The sequence below is a fragment of the Colletotrichum navitas genome (assembly GCF_030913465.1).
Source record: "Colletotrichum navitas strain CBS 125086 chromosome Unknown LY79scaffold_37, whole genome shotgun sequence".
In the NCBI taxonomy this organism is placed as follows: domain Eukaryota; kingdom Fungi; phylum Ascomycota; class Sordariomycetes; order Glomerellales; family Glomerellaceae; genus Colletotrichum; species Colletotrichum navitas.
In genome coordinates, this window is record NW_026850583.1 from 80421 (window position 1) to 99444 (window position 19024).

At 55.4% G+C, this 19024-nt stretch overlaps 7 protein-coding genes across 7 annotated transcripts; 4 read left to right on the plus strand and 3 right to left on the minus strand.

Annotated features, from left to right (window-relative positions):
* Positions 1-643: 643 nt before the first annotated feature.
* On the plus strand, positions 644-2187 carry LY79DRAFT_236963 (uncharacterized protein). Its single transcript, XM_060551710.1, has 3 exons — positions 644-1208; positions 1268-1415; positions 1471-2187. Exons 1-3 carry the CDS (start codon positions 747-749, stop codon positions 2055-2057), a joined length of 1197 nt encoding a protein of 398 aa, XP_060413175.1. The 5' UTR covers positions 644-746; the 3' UTR covers positions 2058-2187.
* LY79DRAFT_236941 (rhomboid family protein) lies at positions 1942-3265 on the minus strand. Its single transcript, XM_060551709.1, has one exon. It carries the CDS (start codon positions 3014-3016, stop codon positions 2318-2320), a length of 699 nt encoding a protein of 232 aa, XP_060413176.1. The 5' UTR covers positions 3017-3265; the 3' UTR covers positions 1942-2317.
* Positions 3266-3513: 248 nt separating this feature from the next.
* LY79DRAFT_590929 (uncharacterized protein) lies at positions 3514-4948 on the minus strand (the record flags this gene model as incomplete). The annotated part of the gene is made up of 6 exons (XM_060561213.1): positions 3514-3925; positions 3999-4259; positions 4314-4410; positions 4463-4553; positions 4611-4715; positions 4772-4948. The coding sequence occupies 6 exons, from the start codon at positions 4946-4948 to the stop codon at positions 3514-3516; spliced, it is 1143 nt and encodes a 380-aa protein (XP_060413177.1).
* Positions 4949-6763: 1815 nt separating this feature from the next.
* Positions 6764-7372, plus strand: LY79DRAFT_517365 (uncharacterized protein; the record flags this gene model as incomplete). The annotated part of the gene is made up of 1 exon (XM_060554927.1): positions 6764-7372. The coding sequence occupies one exon, from the start codon at positions 6764-6766 to the stop codon at positions 7370-7372; it is 609 nt and encodes a 202-aa protein (XP_060413178.1).
* A 553-nt stretch (positions 7373-7925) lies between these two features.
* LY79DRAFT_590931 (uncharacterized protein) lies at positions 7926-12116 on the plus strand (the record flags this gene model as incomplete). Its single annotated transcript, XM_060561214.1, is given in 31 exon segments — positions 7926-8379; positions 8404-8558; positions 8598-8644; positions 8660-8883; positions 8899-9035; positions 9051-9362; positions 9375-9398; positions 9411-9545; positions 9576-9701; positions 9714-9814; positions 9833-9908; positions 9930-10013; positions 10032-10064; positions 10098-10277; positions 10302-10343; positions 10386-10436; positions 10476-10553; positions 10569-10640; positions 10653-10724; positions 10734-10833; positions 10843-10871; positions 10884-11022; positions 11038-11165; positions 11187-11297; positions 11319-11428; positions 11450-11519; positions 11538-11621; positions 11637-11761; positions 11783-11925; positions 11935-11967; positions 12001-12116. Coding segments are annotated over 31 exon segments (3591 nt in total).
* Positions 12117-14196: 2080 nt separating this feature from the next.
* Positions 14197-15054, minus strand: LY79DRAFT_556579 (uncharacterized protein). Its single transcript, XM_060558027.1, has 3 exons — positions 14861-15054; positions 14637-14720; positions 14197-14578 (listed from the first exon to the last, which is right to left on the minus strand). Exons 2-3 carry the CDS (start codon positions 14674-14676, stop codon positions 14406-14408), a joined length of 213 nt encoding a protein of 70 aa, XP_060413180.1. The 5' UTR covers positions 14677-14720; positions 14861-15054; the 3' UTR covers positions 14197-14405.
* Positions 15055-16998: 1944 nt separating this feature from the next.
* On the plus strand, positions 16999-18969 carry LY79DRAFT_590932 (ferric reductase like transmembrane component; the record flags this gene model as incomplete). The annotated part of the gene is made up of 4 exons (XM_060561215.1): positions 16999-17213; positions 17292-17453; positions 17516-18390; positions 18443-18969. The coding sequence occupies 4 exons, from the start codon at positions 16999-17001 to the stop codon at positions 18967-18969; spliced, it is 1779 nt and encodes a 592-aa protein (XP_060413181.1).
* Positions 18970-19024: the final 55 nt, after the last annotated feature.

Genomic DNA, 19024 nt, shown 5'->3' on the forward strand with positions numbered 1-19024 from the left:
TAGTGCCTGCTGAAGAGGGCCCGGATCTGCAAACATTTCGCCTGTTGCACCAACGAACCGTTCCGCTGGGACGACTTCGTCCATTCACACCCATCGCCTACGCCCGCACCCAAACCCATGCCCGTTTATGAGTTTGTTTGCCTGCTTGTCTGCCTGCCTGCCTGCCTGCCTTCCTGATGACTTGTTGTCAGGAGTTGATCAGTCCATTCTTCCTTCACGCCTGGGTCAAAAAAAGTCACTCAGCCCTACTGGCTGTCTCTGCTTTACGGCGATGCCAGCTGTCTTAAACATCATCATCCGCGTGCGATTAGGCTGAGAATAACAGACCTTGTGAGATTCATCCAGTTGGAGGTTGATTGAAGAAAGTTCTTGTTGGTACAACGTCTCTTCCGTGGTGGATGTATCCATAACGGATGGCACCCGCGGAAAGCTGATGGTGTGCCCGTTTGGATCGACCCCGGCCTGCTCCGGCGTGAACCTGCCATCCCCGTCGGGCCGCTCTTCTCCATTGTCTGCCCCCCCCCCACAAGCGTTCTCATCCGATTCAACAGTCGCTATTGTGAAAACCGGCTCGCTGGGGAATGGAAAATGCTTAACCCATTGCTCGCCGGTCCTCTGCTGCGTGTATATATCCCCAGCGCCCGGTGCGCTTCTCCCTCTCCTACCTGCTCTTCCGGTGTGCCCAGCCATTCGATGGTGAAGCGACGCGACAGTTGTTGTCGCTTGCCAAGTGGAACAAGAGCACAATGACAGGAGACTGCGGAGACCACGTGTGTCCCTACCCGGGGGGCTATACCCACTACTCGCCCTCTGTCATCGGCAGTGCCATCTTTCTGGTGGCCTTTACGTTGCTGGTGCCTTTGTCTCTTTATCAAGGCTTCCGTTTCAAGACGCCCCTATTCGCGTTGACCCTGGCGACTGGTCTTCTTCTGGAGGTCCTGGGCTTTGCGGGAAGGTTGAGGCTTCGGGGCAATGCCGCCAGTTCAGCCTCGTTCTTCCTCTGGCTTCTCGGCACCATCTCGGGCCCAACACTGATCGCGGTGGCCATCTGCCAAATCCTGCCTCATATCATCTCCCTGTACGGCCTTGGGGTTGGGTTCACGCGGCCGAGGGTTGCAGTCCTGCTCCTCACCTTTGCCCTTGTTCTTGTTGGTGCGTTGGAAATTGCCGGTGCTGTGTCCACCGTTTTTGGGCTCGGCGGCGTCCAGGTAGGAAGGAGCCCGCCGCTTTACTGTCGAGAAACCTCAGCGTTAACCAATTACTGTAGACATCATCCATTCTACTTGCAGCTCTAGGCGTACAGATTCTGGCACTGTTGCTCTTTGTGGGTCTGTTTCTCTGGTTCACCCAAAAGATTCCAGACCCGAAGCATATTGCCGTATACCAAGCCCCACGGTTCAAGAGCTTTATCAAAAGTGAGTCGTCAGACCTCCAAAGGTGTCGAGCTTTGACCTAACCACCCGAAACTAGTGATACCAATCGTTGCTGTGGCCTTGATCGGACACACCATCTACCGCCTCGTCGAGTTCTGGAACGGCCTCGGCAGCCCTCTTCAGCGTTCTGAGGCCGCATCCCTAGTCATTGGCGGTGCTTTGCCACTGCTGGCGTCCGCGCTGTTGTGCGTGTACCATCCTGGCGCCGCATTTGGCCGGGCATGGAACCTGACCTCTCCACGCTTGCGTTCTGCATCGTTCCGGCCACGTCGTCGATCAGCCCCATCGCCTCTTCAATCGCCCACTGTACGTTGGGATGAGCGAAAGGGGCCGCGTCAGCCGGGATTCACCACCTCGCACTTCCCAGACAAGAAGATGTCGCCTGTCGGTGTTGGTCCAGTCCCGTTAGGACAGTCCACTATGGCAAGCAAGGTCGCCACCAGTCCTGGCGAGAGATCGGTGACTTATCCAAGCCCGATCGCGTCGACACACAGGCTGAGCCCCATTGCCTCAACACACAAGCTGAGCCCAACCTTCCACAAGACGAAGCAGTCGGCGAATCCGGATCGCCACAGCACCAGATCGAATGCGAAGCCCATGGTCAATAGCGAAGAGTTGTGGTAGGCCAACAAGATAGTGGCCAAGGCCGGGATGGAGGTGAATGCGAATGTTGATATGTGCACGAGAGCGTACAGTCTCTCCTTTTCGCGGTAGTGTGGCGTTTTTTCGGTTTTTGTGTCGGACATTTGGGTTAGGCTTTTTTTCGTCTCCTTCGGGCTTTTATGGATGAGGATATTCTGTTCTTGTAGATACCTTGGACAGCCAGAGTTGATCTCGGTTTGGGTTGTTCCCCATGGCTTCTCCTTATCGGGTTGTTAATAGCTTCATAAATTCCGAGCTCCCGTAGCTTTCCTCCACAGGAAGTATGTCATACCAAAGAGGGCACCACCAATGTGTCCAGCGTGTCCTACTCCGGTTTCTCTGTCGGTACTCAAGCAGTAGGCATCCACGGCGAACATGCCTAGGACGACGACGCGCAGCGGCAGCATCTGGTTCGCTCCAGAGAGGTGAACCTTTAGCGTGGGAAACATGCACGCCAGCGCTGTGCCAAGGCCGGTCAGTACGCCGCTGGCCCCTACAGCGGTTCTTTCCACGATGTTCTTAGCCCCGCACCGGTGCCTGGCATTGTATATGTGGGCATAACTCGCGGCAAGACCGCTGCCCATTGCGAGGAGAACAAATCGTATAGGCGAGATTCCTAGCAGATAAAAGGATTCCACATAGGTCTTGTATGTTGCTATGTTGACGAAAAGATGCAGTGGTTGAATGTGACTAAAGGATGAGGTGAAAAGGGTGAGCAGGCGAGGGTCGCTTGGGCTGAGCATGAAATATCGACGCAAGAAGTCGGACAGGCGCCTCCGATTGATCGGCAGCGAAGAGAAAACAGGATGGAGGGCCAGCAGCCATGCGAGATGCACGGCGACATTCGTCAGAGGAACACCGTAGAGGATTACAATCCAGAGTACTCCTAGGTTGCTAGGTCCAAAACGTGCAGGATATCGAAGACTTGAGAATGATGCCATCGTGAGATCAACCGATATTGGAGATTAGGCGGCAATGAGCAGGAACTATCGAGAGGTTAAAGGACACTGGCATGAATCCGACCTCCCTATTTTTCTTTCCATCCAATATTACTTTGGTTTGGTCACTTCTCCGCCTAGTTTCTCCGAAGGGAGACAAGTAAAACCGCATGGAGATGTCGAACAATATAACATGTCGATGTCAAAATCCGAAGTGAGATTGAATCTTATCAGTCTTCCGAGGCAGTTGATCCGTGCACTGTCGACCCCCTCCAAGACCGTGTCTTATTTGTCAAATCAACACTGTACGTTCTCTATGAAGGTAGGTAGAGTCAGCTAGCAGCAGCATCTACACAAGGAAGGAAAGATCATATGCGCCTTCAGCTTCTATGGTTCATGCCGGCTCGACATGAAATTTACACACACGCGTTTCGGACTCGGAGAGGAACAACTGACTTGATCTTGACATAACCTCCTATGCCCTCATAAGCTTCCTGTATCTAACCACTAGCATTCTTTCCTTCATTTGCCGCGTTTGGCGTGTCACTGAGATCGATATCGACCATGTCGTCGCTCTGCTGGAGGATTCGGCCTCTGGGTTTCCCCTTCTCCAGATCCACCATCTCGATGCGATCGTCCGGTCTTCCCTTGGGCAGGTTTTCCGAATGCTCGCTCCGAAAATGGCTTGAGCTGCGCGACGACCCGTCCACGACACTGTTTTTGTTGGGCGGATCCGCGGAGATGGCCGTATCCGTCCTACTCCTCCGGGCTTTGCTTTGCGGCTGACTTCGCAGCCCCATCATGGACGACGCATGTCTGATCAATGGTTGCAGCGCCGGAAAGCAACCCACCCAAAGCCCAACGTGGACCTCGGCATCGGTCCATATTGCAATAGGCAGCATCTTGTATGTTCTGCCTGGTGTCAGTGGCCCGTCCAACTGTCCAGAAACCCCGAGCAGCTCTCGTCAACGCCAGTAGCACTTACGTATTATTGCTAAAGTCTGTTGTGAGAATTATGACGCATCGAGCGATACCGGTCGCGACAGCGAATATACCAAGAGAGAAAACGAGCAAGATCTGAATCGCTTTGATGCCCATCTTGAGGTAGCTCGCAACGACCCAGAGCGGGAGGGCCACCAGCATAAAGTCGACGAATATCCAGACGATGGACTGGGAAAGCACCATCAAGCGCTCATCGCGTTTGTCTCTACACTGTCTCCAAGAAGCGGCATAGTTGAAGACGTCGCTAGATCATTGCGTCAGCGACGAGCCCATTTTCAAAAGAGGGTTAGCTACTCACGGTATTTGCGAGCATTCTGTCAACATGAAGAAGACCCCCGTCAGGCTCACAATTACAACGATTGCGCTGAGGCCATAGATAAGCCATCTGTACACCCCTAGCAGCGTTGATCAGCACAAAGTGCATCTTAGGGTTGGTCAGCTATGTACTATTCTTGCTTAGGCGAGGCAGAAACGCTAGGATCGCCAATCGAACTGCTCCTGAGGCGATGAAATAGACGAGCTCCATGATGGTAAGCCTCTGTTGTCGTGTGTCAGCGCTACGGGCTCTCCGAGTTGAGTAGAAGGGCCTGCTAACCATGGAGAATTGAAGAAGCGTCTCTCGAGGTACGTCTTGAATCTGGGCACCCGTACCGTAGTGCGTTGTGTCCATCTCGAGGGCCGAGAGCGTCACACAGAGTACCTGAAGCTTGTGTTAATATGTCTTTGCAGGTTCCCGCGAGAGATAAGCTGGCCTACCCAGGCGACGGTTGCAATTAGGTCATCCCATCCCAATGCCCTGACTAAGAATCCCCGCACGAAGAGGCGGAGGAATATCAGTATTGTCGACACGATGATCAAGGCCAGATTCAGTTCGAATATGTGATGCCCGGCAGAGTCTGGGTGGTACAACAATGATTCAGTAGAAGCCTTCATATCGAGTTGGTGGCTGCTTGTCGTTATACCTGCTGTGCCTCAAATGGTTCGAGAGTGCTGCCAAAACTGGAACCGTATGGAAGGATATATGCCGAAGTTATGAATGGCTTTGGGTCGCTGGCAATCAACTCGTACCCGCCACGTGGAACACAGAAACGTACGAACTATGAGCTCATTTGGCACCTGAAAGGCACACGCCAAGACATTTTGGAAGCAACCCAAAAACTCGTTGACAGTTTCCTCTGGGCCGACCTAGCCCTCGGCGGCACGGCAAATGGGGTCGATGGTCTAGATACCTAGAACGCCGAAATCGCTGGACGCCACCAACTCACAAAGGGGAGGTTCAGCCCCCGACACAGAAGCTTCGTTTGCCTCTCAAAGAATACAAACGATCAAATTGGTCGACCTTACAGCATATTTCGTAACCATGGAGTTTGGTGTTGGTCTTCAAGGCTTCTCAACGCCGTACGATTTCCAACTACCACCCGTCACAGTCTTGTTGCCGAATGGAAATTCGCCCTCCACACGATCTCAAGAGCATAGCTGATATCAGCGTCATGACGGGAGGGAGAGCATCGGGAGCTGTGTTGTCGAGTGAGACCTGCTGTTCTCGGATGCTGGAGCAGTGTGTTTTCCGACGCCAACAAGGTGGCGGGCGGCTGCCTGTGCGCTTCGATCTCCTAAGAGACAATACTGGGAACCGATACAGGAAATGCTTGTTCGAAGCTTATTTAGGCCCTCAAAACTACCTGAGTCGCCGCTTTCGTCGATACAAAAGGTCTTGGATAATGGCACTACCTGGATGATCTCAATGCATAGCCCCACGGCTCATAACAAATAATGCTTACGTTTTCCTTGTCCAAACAGCTCCTGATGAAACTCTGACGTTCCTCAGGTAGCGCATCTGGAACTTTTCAAGCTGTTTACTTCCACCGGAAACGACGGTATTTGCATTCCTCTCCATCCCCGCGTCTACGCTCTGCCTCGCAGGAAAATGCATCTCCGCCAGTCTAACAAGAACGGAACCTGCCGTCCCTACACGGTCCCTCTCTATTATAGATCTAGAGCGATAAAGAGGAACAGCTTATTTGACGGCACATGTACGAACCAAGTGAATTAATTAGGTAATCAACTGAACCGGCCCAAACAACCATGTTATCCAGACGTCTTATTGTTTGCGGCATTGTTCCATTGAATTCGCTGGTTGTTTTCTTTCAGCCAGCCTGGGCAGCTGTCTTCGACGAATGCGGGCTTCGCTAATCCATACCAATATATCGTGTCTTGATTCCGCATCCCGCCCTAGCTGCCGGCGCCACTAATCTGCCTGCTCGGAGAGGCGGCTTCGAAAGTTCCCGAATCGAAGCTTCCACTGCATTGCTCAATTCACAACCCGTTATGCGCGTTGGAAGTTACCACAAGCCAGTAGGGGTGCGAATAGAAGGGACTCCTCTTCCTTTGTTCGACTAAAGCCGACCTCCAACCAGAGCTCCTGCGTCAACTCTGTAATCCCTCGATGCCGACTCTTTGTCGATTTGACAAATAGCGCGATGCTGTCATCTCTCTGGACAGGCAATAAGATCAGCATAAGCGGTATTTGATCCTCCCTTGGTTCGCAAACTTAGGTCCGGCCTAAAATCAAGCTGCTACGACAAAAAAGAAAAGAGAAGGGAATACCCCCGGCGCCACCCGTCACACAGGAAACCCAACCAACACATCGCCGTTTTCGTCAAGACGCATGCACAGCGACACCGATTTCTGGGGAAGACGATTGCCATACGCTAGACGCCAAACGCCAAACACCAAGCCCTGCTCCTCATGAGCTGTCTTCCATCCGACGCCGCCGTCATCACCCAAACCGTAAACGCGCTCCTCCTGCGCGCCCTCGCCCTGCTCCAGACGCCTCTGTCCGCCCTGACGCTGCACCAGGCCCTGAACGCCGCTGACCAGGCCCTCGCGACGGCGTCGCACTTCCACCGCTTCGACCTCGAGCCCCGCGCACACCTCTACCGCGGCCATGTCCTCCGCGCCTGGGGCCGTTGGCGCGCCGCGCACGCCGCCTACGTCCGCGCCGCCAGCGTGAGGGGCCAAGGGTTCTCGGGTACGGACATCCGGAGCCTGACGGGGGACTGCCTCGCCATGATCCGGTTCGAGAAAGAGCGGGAGGCTAGGCTGAGACGGGCACACAGCGCTGTGAAGGAAGGCAGGAGAGGGTCGAAGGTGGTCCGGTTTTCAGATCAGCAGAGGGCCCCTGTTGTCATCCACGACGACCGCGGCGAAGACGATGAGGGAACGCGGTCCGATTCGAGTTCGAGTGAGATGCATCTCATCCTGGACTGTAATGGGGAGGTTGTCGGCCGTCGGGAGAGTCTGCCCGACTTACGGACTGTACGGGGCAGGTCGGTCTGCAGGTCGCCAACGACATGAGCAGGGGGGTGGGAGGGGGCACGAGACTGTGCTTGAACTTTTGTTACGATTATGAGCCAGGACAACAGAACCTCCGGAAGAAAAGAGAGAGAGACCAAGCCGCCTGGCTGGCTGAAAGGAATCCGAATGGCAGAATGGAACCGGTCTCGTGGGCCGATTATCTGGCATCCCCTGCCCCGGACTTCTTTGTCAACTCAACCCCTGGGGGAAAGGACACAATGCCCGCAGCAACTGTATAGCGATTTGATTGATTTGGGGAAGCATAGACACCAACACCTTTGAGCCTCGCAGGTCCCTTGAATAGCTTCCTCTGCAACGTCGCGGTCCTGAAAGAAGATGTTGCAAGTCACGTCTCGGGCCTTGAAGATTGAAAATGACATTGGGAGCCCAGCATGTCCAAGTATCGTAGAGTTCTCTCTATCCTACCTTTCTGCATTAACGTAATCTCTCTCTCTCTATCTCTCTCTCTCTCCATCCTTAAGCTGTCTATTCTAAGCTGGTACGATCAAATCCTCTCCCTTCCGTATGTATCTTGAAGTGTCCCTGAGAAACCATGCCTGGAAATGACGGAAAGGCAAACCCGGCCAACAGGGAAGAAGTCCATAACCCCGGAGGCAATGATAGAGACCGTCCCATCACTTTTGATGTCGCTAAACATGGCGCCTCCGCTTCCGGGTCTGAACACGCAAAAGTGGCAGACAACACTGCCGAACCCGCCTTGGAGACCGGCGGGAACCAGAGCGGACCCTCGACGACTGACGAAGCGACGGCGCAGGAGAAGGATGCCTCTATGAACGATAGAGACACCACAGCTTTGCCACGACAGGCGCACTCGGATGAAGATGCGGATGCCGGGCCGAGAAGAACCTTGGCTGTTGATACGGAAGACCCTAGGGCTTGGTTCCCCTCAGCCGGCGCGGAGGCTGTGCGGCCTGCGCTACCAGACGACACTGTACCGTCTTCTCGACTGACCGGGACGGAAATAGACGGTTCTCAGAGGGCTGGGGGTTCGAACCCCGAGCTCCACGAAGGGGGACCGCGACCAGGGAACCCAGCCGCTTCTTCCCCAGAAGACACCGCTTTCATCCTCGGCGAAGAAAACAAGGGCTTGACAAAGGTCTCCGACCTCATCTCCCACGCTGCTCCGGTTCCAGGCTTCGAGGCCAACCCGAGGCCCCTTCCACCCGTACCGCACGCCCCCGACGCCGCGATCGCGGAATCTCAGCCCGATCTCGCTGTCGCGCGGAGAGGAACGGGTGTCTTCTCGAGGGGGTCCGTCGACAACAGAGTCGCCAGCCCCACGGACGACCGCGGCCTTCTACCCTCGCTGATGGCGAAGAGGTCGGCCACACCCCTCTCTGCATCCGGTCACTGGAATCCGAGGGAGACGGGCCGGCACGAGGGACGTGAGAGCTCTAGGTGGAATATCCCCCGCGGTGAATCGGAGGAGGGAGCCTTCGCCTCGATGCACGGCTCGGATGTCCCAGCACCCCTGAGAGTCCCCGGACGAAGTCAGGCCGCCGGAGAGACGCAAAACACACAGGGAAACCGAGGATTCCCGAACGAGAATCCTTCGCCGGGCCAGGACGAAGCCCAGCCAGCCAATATCATCCACACCCCGATCCCAATTAGGCCGGTGCAATTCGACGTCTTGGGATCCCCGGTAATCGCCCCGGAGCCCCTGGCGTCCAGCTCGCCCCTACAGCAATCCCAAACCTCATCACAAGGAACCGTAACTCCAAATCAAGGCCGCTTCCGGGCCTACAAGCTCGAGCCGCCCCGCCACGGGCACGGTTTCGACCACCGCCGCGCCCGCGCTCCGGAACCCGGCACGTCTGCGCGCACCCACCTCTTCGTCGCGCCTCAGCTTCTCTCCAACGCCGAGCACGCGTGCATCATCAAGGCGTACAACGTGGCCTTTGACGCCACCTCCGACGCCACAAAGACCCTCCTCTCGAAGCGGCACCGGTACCCGGGCTACACTCGCGACGTTGCCGCACAGCGCCGCAAGCTCGAGTTCGAGGCCGTGACGGGGGAGAGCATGAACGACGACGCTTACTACTCCCTCTTTGACCTCGAGACGTCCAACGACGGCATGCTCTCGGCGCTGCTGGAGTGGATGCAGGGCCGGACGTGGATCAAGGTGCCCTTTGTGAACCGCATCATCCACCAGGTGTGCCGGCTCATGTTCACGTCTGCGCAGGAGGAGGCGCGGCTGAGGCTCCGGTTCCAGCGGGACTGCGACCTGTTTCGTTACGAGGCCGACGCGGCGGACGAGAACATTATGCTGGAGAGGATGCGGAACTCGTGGCAGCGTATGGACACTGGAGTGAGGGCCCAGCACCTATTCGCGAAGGCCAACGCGGCCGGCTTCCGGGCCCCGAACGACGTGGAGCGCAACTGCGATCGTGACGCCGATCGTTGGAACCCCCTTTCCCACAGGTTCACCTACCTCCTGAGTATCCGGAACGACATCGAAAACACCATCAGGAGCCGGGGCAAGGTCATGGAGGAGGACTTGGACCAGCTAGAGCGGGTCTATCGCGATCTCAAAGAGATCAACAAAGAGACCAGCAACTACATGGCCGCCAGGAATCTGACGGCCAAGGACCCGGGGCTGTTCCACAGCACCAACCGACGGGTGCTGGACTTTGCGAAGTGTATAGACGAGGACGTCAACGCCGAAGAGCACGTACGCGCGACTACCACGGCCAGGTTTCTGGAGGCCGCCGCCCTTCGAATGCGGTCGCGTGGCTGGCACGGCTCCGCGATGGACCTTAATGCGGAGGATCTCCCCGAGCCGTCGATTCCCGTGTTCCTCTCGCCTGAGATGGCCAGCAGTCTGAGGATGGGCACCGTGCCGCCGGGCAGCCCTCAAGCGGGAGGTCTCGGGGACAGCGGCCCTGTGTCGTCTCAATCATTTTACAAGAGCCCCACAAGCTCTGCCACTGGCCCATCTTCCCCTTCGCAGGTTCCTGCTTACCCCCCCGCGGACCCCTATCCTACTCAACAGAGTCGGCCTGGCGCCGACTCGCGGCCAAACTTCACGAACCCGTGGGAGGAGGTTCGGCTGAGGCCGAGGGGATCGTGCACCCGTTGCCAGATGCTGGAGCGGGAGCTTGAGACCAAGCAGAAACAAATCGACGAGTGTCGCCGCGAGAAGCGGTTCCAGTCGGATAAGGTGGAGAGACTCGAGGGGATTGTCAGAGCAATCAACGACAAGGACATGCAAGCAGCGTTCAAAAACATGGACGGCTATCAAAACATGGTCCGCGCAGAGCTGCGCGAAGCTCTGCAGTTCATCGTATCGATGCTGGAGGTGGAGGGCCAGCGCGCCCACGACCAGACAAGCGTCCTTGAGGCGTCGCTTCGGTCCTGGCAGGCCGGCGCATCGAGGGAAAACGTCGTGACCGAGCTCGAGCCGACGGCCCGGACCGTCAAGAGACTAGCCACCTCGATATGTGACGCAGTGTCACAGATCACCAACCAGCTTGAGAAAGTCGATTCCGAGAAAGAAGTTCGCATGCAGCTGCTTGAGGAGAACGATAGCCAGAGACGTTCGCTCGAGCGCCTGAGAAAGGAAATGGAAGACAAGGAAGCGATCGCAACTGAGGCTGCAAAGACTATTCAGCAGCAGGTGCAAGAAGAAAGTGACCGGCTTAAAGAACAGATTCGGGAATGCCAGAGCCAGCTCAAAGACCTGAGGAAAGAGCATGAAGAGCGAGACACGGACGATCCGCCGACAGCGGACAGCAGCATACAGGACCTGAAAGACCAACTAAAGAGAAAGGAGGTAGAACTGAGCGAACTAGAGGCGGAGAACCAGGCCTTGGAAGAGCAGTTGGCAACTACCATGGAGAAAATCGAAGCTCTCAGCAAAGCCAAGGAGCAAAGAGACGAGCAGGTCAAGAATCTGGAGGAGCACGTCAGAGACCTCCAAATCAAGCTCAAAGCGAGGGCTGAAACTGCCAAGTGGTCATGGTGGCCTCGCCGACAGACGAGTGATTCCAACTTTGAAAACCAGCACAGCGATAGAATCTCTCAGCTGCGTACAGAGTTGATCACGGAGCTTGGTAGGGCCGGTTCGAAGCCGTACAGGAAAATCGACACGGAGAGGAGAGGGTTGCTGCCGAGCCTGGCACAGAGCGTATTGTGGCCCGGGAAGCTATCAGCGGCAAAACAGGAGCCTTACGAGGATTCCACAGTCTTTTGGAGACTGGCGGCATTCTCGAGGAGGAGAGGCGAAACGGTGGCAGCACTCGAGCGGGGGGATTTGGCGGAAGCATCCGAGAGGCTCGACAGTCTCCAGGCGTGGAACGCGGAGATGGGCTCCTGGAAGACCGAAGCCCAGTCGGTGGAGGTTCTTCGAAGCATCAATTTCCTCCGCTCGTACGCCAACCTAGAGATTAGGAAGACCGAAGGCTTTGGCGCCTCTTCGTCGCAGAGGCTCGAAGCCGCCAGGAAGCTCTTCAACCAGACAGCTTCCTTGGGCGGCACAGGTGGCCAGATGTCTTGGGATTCCTTGAAGAAGTACCTGGGTTATCGACTTGATCGTCCTGAAGAGAAGCCAGTGTGCGAGTGCGCATACAAGCAACGTATTTGTGCGAAGCACAAGCAGCGTGGCGGAGCAAGGTATCATAACTTCATGGAGGAGGAGGAGGAGGATGGCGATGCGCAAGAGGCCGATATAGAGTTGACGCAGGAGGCGTACAGTTCACTTCAATGCCATGCCTTGGCTTTGTAAGCGTGTGCGGCGGCGAGATGGTTGACAGGCGCCGCGTAGGTCTAAACAAACCTGCGGTCCGAAACAGAGCACGTGGGGAGGATGATCTGCAAGAGGGGCAAATGAGAGCGAATTCCATGCGCTTAATTTTTTTTTTTTCATTTTTTTTTTTTTTACCACGTCGCTGTCACTGTCGATCCGTAATTCCCGGTGACTTGGTTGCTATCACGGACGGATCGTCTCCTCATCGTGGTGTTGAACGTACATTCTGCAACTAGTATTTGCAAGCCGAGAAATGGCCTACTGCGGGGCCAACTAAATCATATGTTTTCTCTGTCAAACCAGACGGCGAAGTAAGTGCTGATCGAGGCCTCTCCCTGGGCGAGGGCGGCTGGACGTTGCAATCTGCCAATGACGAAAGCGCCCGAAAATAGGTATAGCGGAAATCAGTGTTGGCACGATGTACGATATGTACTATTACTAAGTCAGGAAGTCTAATCAGTGGATAAGGGGGCACGGGCGGTGGAGCCTCTCGGTTAAGATGAAGTGGGGGGGGTACATGCCAGGGATATGTATCGACATACCTATCTAGGTAAGTAAGTGACCTCTCATTTAACCTCTCTGTCGCGTATCCCAGTACCCACCTTCCTACCCGCGCGGGTCAGTTACTGACCCCGGCGGGTACTACCGTACTTTTGAAATCCCACTGCGCCTACACTACCGGTACATTCCTCGCCAAGAAACCTGCTCACCTGGTCTCGCCTGACTCATCTCTCGCCGTTAAACATGCTGCATCTCTCTCTCTCTCTTCCATGCACTCGGGTGGGAAAAAAATGGCCGGTCTCAACCACATCCAAAAAGTACCTGTAGTTGAAAAGCCTATTATACCACCATCGCGTTTGATAACTTAATGCAGCATATTTGGCACAATGTAAGCTTATTTAGACATATCGTAGTGATATAGAATTCTTCTACTAACAAAAAGGTAGGAAAAGTGGTATATTAGTAGGTAGGTACTCCGTAGATAGGTACGTGGTATGTAAGACCGGCCATTTTCTTCTTAGCCCCGAGTGCCAAGACGTGCCGGTCTCAAGGTCCAATTTTGTCCGACTCACCCTCAGCACGGCTAAGGCAGACAGATTGGAGGCTTGTATCGGGAACGGCATTCTAAGCCTCCTTCACGTAGCCAGTCAGTCACCCAGTCAGTCGTGCCAGGTGCATAGGTACGTCGATTGTCTCAGTTAAACATGGGCCCGGACCTGAATGACGATGGGGGCGCTACTTGCTGCATTGATTATCGCTGAATGATGTGGGTGGCATGCAGAGCCGGCCTCGATTCATGCTTAGTCGCGTCTGCTGTAATGGGAGCGCATGCAAAGAAACCAAACATTCCCGGCGTGCTTCGGAGTCTGCCGCTGCCCGCTTCACGTCCTATTCATCAGTGGACGAGAGACGTCTCGCCTCGCCTAGAACGCACCCGGCCTGTCAAAGCCCATGGGGAAATGACACACGGCGTGGAGGCAGCATGCTCGTGACAGACGGTGAACCAACCTACCAATCTATGCCAGTCTGCCAGCCTGCCAGTCAACACTGCATCTTTCCGGATCCGGCGTCTCGCTTAGCCTGCGGTATGGGGCGCGTGGGCCAGGACGGCTGCTGCTTGCTGTACCAAGACATGCTTTGTCTTCTGATGATGAATTGGGACCCCCTTCCACCGCTCCCCTACTTTTCGGAGACAGCTGCAGGAGGGGACAAACGAGCAGCTTCTTGCGGGTGGGGACAGATCTGCTGCGCGGCGCGCCCGAAGCAACGCAGTCGAGCCCGATGTTACGGCATGCCGGCTCGGAGCAGCTATTCGTCCGCCCATTCCAGGGACAGACGGTTCGGGCAGTGTGGCCGCCCGAAAGCCCCTGTCGCCTTCGACTCCAGATTGATTAGATTAATGACCTGGCCGCATCTCATTGGGCGCTGCCGTCGGCTGTCTCTACTCACAGCCACAGCCGCCTGGACCCGGCAGTGGCGGCAACGGGCCCGGGGCATCTTGGAAGCGGCGTGCCGCCAAGGGCGGACCGACTCGCTCGAGTCACTTTGCTTCCATCACATCACCTTGAGTTCCTGACACATCAACGTCAAAACAAGCCCGGCCGACCAATCTGGCGTGACCTTGGTCTGCCCCCACCCACTGCACATCCCGTTCTCCCGCGCGCCCGTCCACCTCGTTTCGCCTAGTTCGTACCGTATACTACGTACTACGTAGTAGGCACTTCACCGCCGAAACGGCGCCGCATATGCATCGTTTGACTGCCGAACTTACCCTCTCGAGGATTCAGGCGCCGCTCGACAACGGGCGATAATCACGACAAACGGATCAAGGCTCGGCCTAGGAAGGTCTAGCAACCGCTGCCCGCTAGGGAGGTGACATTGGATAAGAAGAAGAAGAAAAAAAAGAAGAAGAAGAGAAGAAGGGGGGGAAACTCCAAAAGGCATGTGCATGTGCATGTGCATGTGCATGTGCATAGGCTGCTGACAAGACATTCCAAGGATCTTCCTGGGGCGGGACTTTACCTCGACTTCGACACATGGCCCGTACGACGGTCTCTGCAAGCTTGTTTCCGTCCTGTTCAGGCAAGTCAATCTCTGCCGATGCAGACAGCCACCGTGATACCGGGGTCCCACTTTGAATGACACGGCCGGGATGCAATCCGGTGCCGAAGTACCATATTGCAATAACATTCGCCCAACCACTGACAGTGTCTGGGTCGTAGGGGAGACATGTCTCTGCTTCTTGCCTCATCCGTGGTTGGTGCAATCTACCTGACCAAAAAATGCCAACACCATCCCCCGGTACTTCCCTATTTGGCTACGAAAGGAGCGAGTCCGAGTCTGCGGCATGCTGCAGGTATTGGTGGCACACACCAGGGGAAGGGGGGGGGGGGTGGCCAGAACGTCGTTCGTCCCCTCGTCGTCGCGCCACAGGCCACTCTACTTCAACCTCCATCAACCTTCGTTCGCCTACTTTACCTGGCCCCCCCCACCCTTAAGAGCAGCTCTCGCCCTGGCGTGCCGTCCTGCTGATCGAGGCAAAGCGACACAAGCAACGCCCAGCGCTTTGTCAAGCTGACCAAACAAGGCATCCAGCCCGCCGAAATGGAACAAGACCTTGCGCCCGTCTCGTTCTGGACGGGGGATGGAAATTTTATCGAGACCCACGGCCCGTGAGATCCTCCCCCTCCCTCCAGAAAGCGAATTCTCCCTCGCCCGTGTCCCACTGTCCAGGCTCGCTTCACTGCGGGGACCAAGATATGGTGTCTCAGTAACACCGGCTACCAGCATTGAGGGATCCATCAAAGCTTGGTTTAGCCGATATCCACATAACATGGTATGGCACTGTTATGTGTCTATGTATGTCGCTCGTACTTTTCCGGCGGCTGTGGGAAGCAGCTATCCAGGAACGGCTCCATGTTATCCACATGGACCAAAGGCTTGGCTTCGAGGAAGCTAGACAAGGGGAGAAGTGTCTTTTCTCTGACCAGACCGGTACAGGGGCCCGTCGATTATCGCAGGGACGTAGCGCCTCCATTACATACCATGATGTTTGATTGATATGCAGCCCTGGCGTCAGAAGGTCCTGGGGGAAGGGGATAGGGCGCGTTGTGAAGTGCGTTATGAGCGCATGAGAGCGGTAGTAAAATGGTGTAAGCTCAAGCAGGTGGCCTTATAGGGAAGGTGTCGATACACATACAGCCCGGCACACATATTGCGACATTCTTCGGGCAACTTTGCTGATTGCACTAGCTGAGACGGTGATACCCTCCTCTTCTTATCTGAAGGCTGCCTCCTGAAGCCCGGATAGAGAGAAAGAGAGAAAGAAGAAAGATTGAAAAGGTTGAATGGCAGAACGAGTTTTCGAGGTAGGCAAAACGCACGTGGGGCAAGCCACCATGGGCTAGACAAGCTGGCTGCCGCATCCATCCATGACAGCATGTAAGTGGGAACCTGCAGCCGATTGTGTAAACTATGTTCCATCGGGTGACATGGCTATCTTTCAGAGTTTCGAATCAACAACGATTTTGGTCTTGCGAGCCTCCCGGAGACACGCCTCTGTGGAACCACGAGGACGAGTTCAAAAAGAAGAAGAAAAAAAACAGAAATGAAAACCGGAAAGGGAAGGAATCAGGGAAGTATTGTTTGTGAAAGCCGGACGTTACAAACGTTTGGAGCTTCTCCCCGACGGAGGGTTTATCTCCCCAAACTCTAAACAGATATGCTGCCCTCTTCTCTCTCTCCATCTCTCTTGCCCGCAAGGATGGCTTGGAAGATCAGGTAGGTTAAGGTACTGTAGGCAGGTTGGATGAAAGGTACAGCCCGGGAAGTCAAACCGAACGGCGCTCCTTCCACAAGGTACCTCCTTCCTCGCCTGTCCAGTCTAAATCGCACCTACCTGGTTGTCCTGGACACCAACTCAACGGGCCCCTTCGTGCTCCTCCTCCTCTGCCACCACCCATTCACCAAGTAGTGGCCTTGATATCTCTCACCTCACCTCTTCTTCCTTGGTATCAAGCCCTCCCATGCATGCCGCAACCGGGGGTTAGGTTTCTTTCGATTCATACACCCACCCTTCCTTCTCTTTTAAGACCCTCCGTTCCTCTCTTATCATCCGGGCTATTTCACTTGAATTTAATCACACTCCCAAACATCGTCATAACCATTTCTCTTGTTATAAACTTGGCACATTCCCGACTCTGGAATCACCTCCAAGTTGACTGCACCTCACTCATTCGTTCATTCGCTCGCTCGATCAGCCCAACGCCAGACGCGCATACACACATCTCTTCACTCTCCCAGAGCCACGAGTAGCTTCTTCACCACTTCTTACACACACAACTCGTCTTGCTCACTCACGATGGCTGGAGGTAGTGGAGGAGGCCCCTCGGCCTTCCCCAAGCTGTTTGCTCAACGCACCCGCATGAACCATGAGGCCATGACCTACTATGCCACTGCTTTGGCCGCTATCATGGGCGTCTTCATCGTCTTCCACTTGACCCGCCTAATTGCTCAGAAGACTGGCCTTGCTTCGAGGCTCTCCTTCGCTGCAAAGCCTTTCGTTTTTGTGTCCCGGTGAGTCCAGCCAGAACAAAATTTGTCCACCTCACCAGACCCTCTCACAAAATCGGGAGCTAACGGCGTTCCACTCAGCATCATTCGTAGAGTTTCTGTCCGCAAGGTTCCCTTCCTACCCTCCACTGGCCATGCCGTCGTTACCACAATCTACGTTGCGGCCAATATCGTCCTCTGCCTGACATACATCGACACCTCGACCCTGCCCTATCTCTCAGTCGTCGGAGCTCGTGCCGGATGGTAAGTGCCAACAACGTCCTACATCCCGTCGAGATGCCACCAAAGAAACTGACAACTCGCAGGCTCTCGATCGTTAACATCGCCTTTTTGGTCTTCCTGGCTCTCAAGAACACCCCTCTCGGCTACTTGACGGCTTGGTCTTACGAGCGTCTCAATGTACTCCACCAGATTGCTGGCTATGTCACCATGGCCCTGATCATTGTACACGGTGTAACTTACTCGTCGTACTTCATTGGCCATGGCAACATCGCACGCCTCCGCGTCCACGAGGAGGTTTACGGCATAGTCTCCGGTTTCATCTTTCTCGTGCTGGTCCTCGCCGGCGCAATTGTCCGATTGTGGTACTACGAGCTGTTCTACATCCTTCACGTGTCCGGCTTCGCCATCGCTATGGTCCTCGTCGGTCTCCACCAGCCCGAGCTGTCCAAGAAGATTGTCTACATCACGGTCGCCGCCGCTGGCATCTGGCTCCTTGATCGCGCTGTTCGGCTCGTCCGGGTCGTTGCTTACAGTTTCAACAACACGGCCACTGTCTACCCCCTCCCCAACGGCGGTACTCGTATCACCCTGAAGAAGGCTCCCTACGGCGCGAGCTCCGGCGAGCATTGCTTCCTGTGGATCCCCAAGATCCGCGCTTTGGAGATGCACCCCTTCACTATCGCGGCCATGGACCCCCTTGAGTTCGTTATCAACTCGTACGACGGCTTCACCCGCGACCTCCACGAGTACGCCGTCCGCCACCCGGGTGCAACCATCAAGGCCTCGGTTGAGGGTTCATATGGCACATTCCCTAACCCGGCAGAGTACGACAAAGTTGTCCTTGTCGCAGGAGGCAGCGGTGCCAGCTTCACCGTCGGTACGGCTCTCAACATGCTCAAGCGGCTCAAGCGGAGCTCGGGACAGAGCATAGTCTTCATCTGGATGGTCAAAGAACACTGTAAACCACTCGCGATTGACTTTGCATGAAACAACCGGCTGATCATTTTTAGCTCGTCTGGAGTGGTTCGCCCACCATCTCTCTACGATCAATGACGCTTTGTCATCGTATGTTCTCCTCTATGTCACTCGGCCTATAAGCTCTTCCGATAGTTACGTAACCACCGAGGACCGCTCCCGCTCGGCAACCATCTCGTCGAAGGAATCCAGTCCTATCACCCCGGATACTGAAAAGTTTGACGTCGAGAACAGCACACCTCGGCAACCCCCCAAGGTTGTTACTCGCGCCATCTCTGATTCTGAGAAGTCTGGCTTTGAGTCTGATAGCCCACTCCCTGGATCTCCTCTGCAAAAGAACGGCGCCCCCACCCACATCAACACCATCCCGATCAACTACGGCCGCGCTGACGTTTCGGCTATCATCCGCACCACCATCAATGATGCGACCCCCAACCAGCGCGTCCTTGTTATGGGCTGCGGCCCTGACAGCCTGATGACCCAGGTCCGCAACACCACGGCGTCCTGCATTCGTACCTCTGGCCCTGCAGTCGAGTTGCACTGCGAGCAGTTTGGCTGGTAAATGTGAGCACTTGCGCACAGAGAAGGCCTCCTAAGAGAGGAGTTGGTTTAAGAAA

Excerpts from the sequence above, each read along its gene's own strand:
- LY79DRAFT_236963 (XM_060551710.1), top strand. The coding sequence starts at position 747 with ATGACAGGAGACTGCGGAGACCACGTGTGTCCCTACCCGGGGGGCTAT. Across the intron at positions 1,209-1,267 it reads TTGGGCTCGGCGGCGTCCAG|ACATCATCCATTCTACTTGC; the intron begins GTAGGAAGGAGC and ends CAATTACTGTAG. Across the intron at positions 1,416-1,470 it reads GTTCAAGAGCTTTATCAAAA|TGATACCAATCGTTGCTGTG; the intron begins GTGAGTCGTCAG and ends ACCCGAAACTAG.
- LY79DRAFT_236941 (XM_060551709.1), bottom strand. The coding sequence starts at position 3,016 with ATGGCATCATTCTCAAGTCTTCGATATCCTGCACGTTTTGGACCTAGC.
- LY79DRAFT_556579 (XM_060558027.1), bottom strand. The coding sequence starts at position 14,676 with ATGTGTCGAAGTCGAGGTAAAGTCCCGCCCCAGGAAGATC. Across the intron at positions 14,579-14,636 it reads AGTCCCGCCCCAGGAAGATC|CTTTTGGAGTTTCCCCCCCT; the intron begins CTTGGAATGTCT and ends ACATGCACATGC.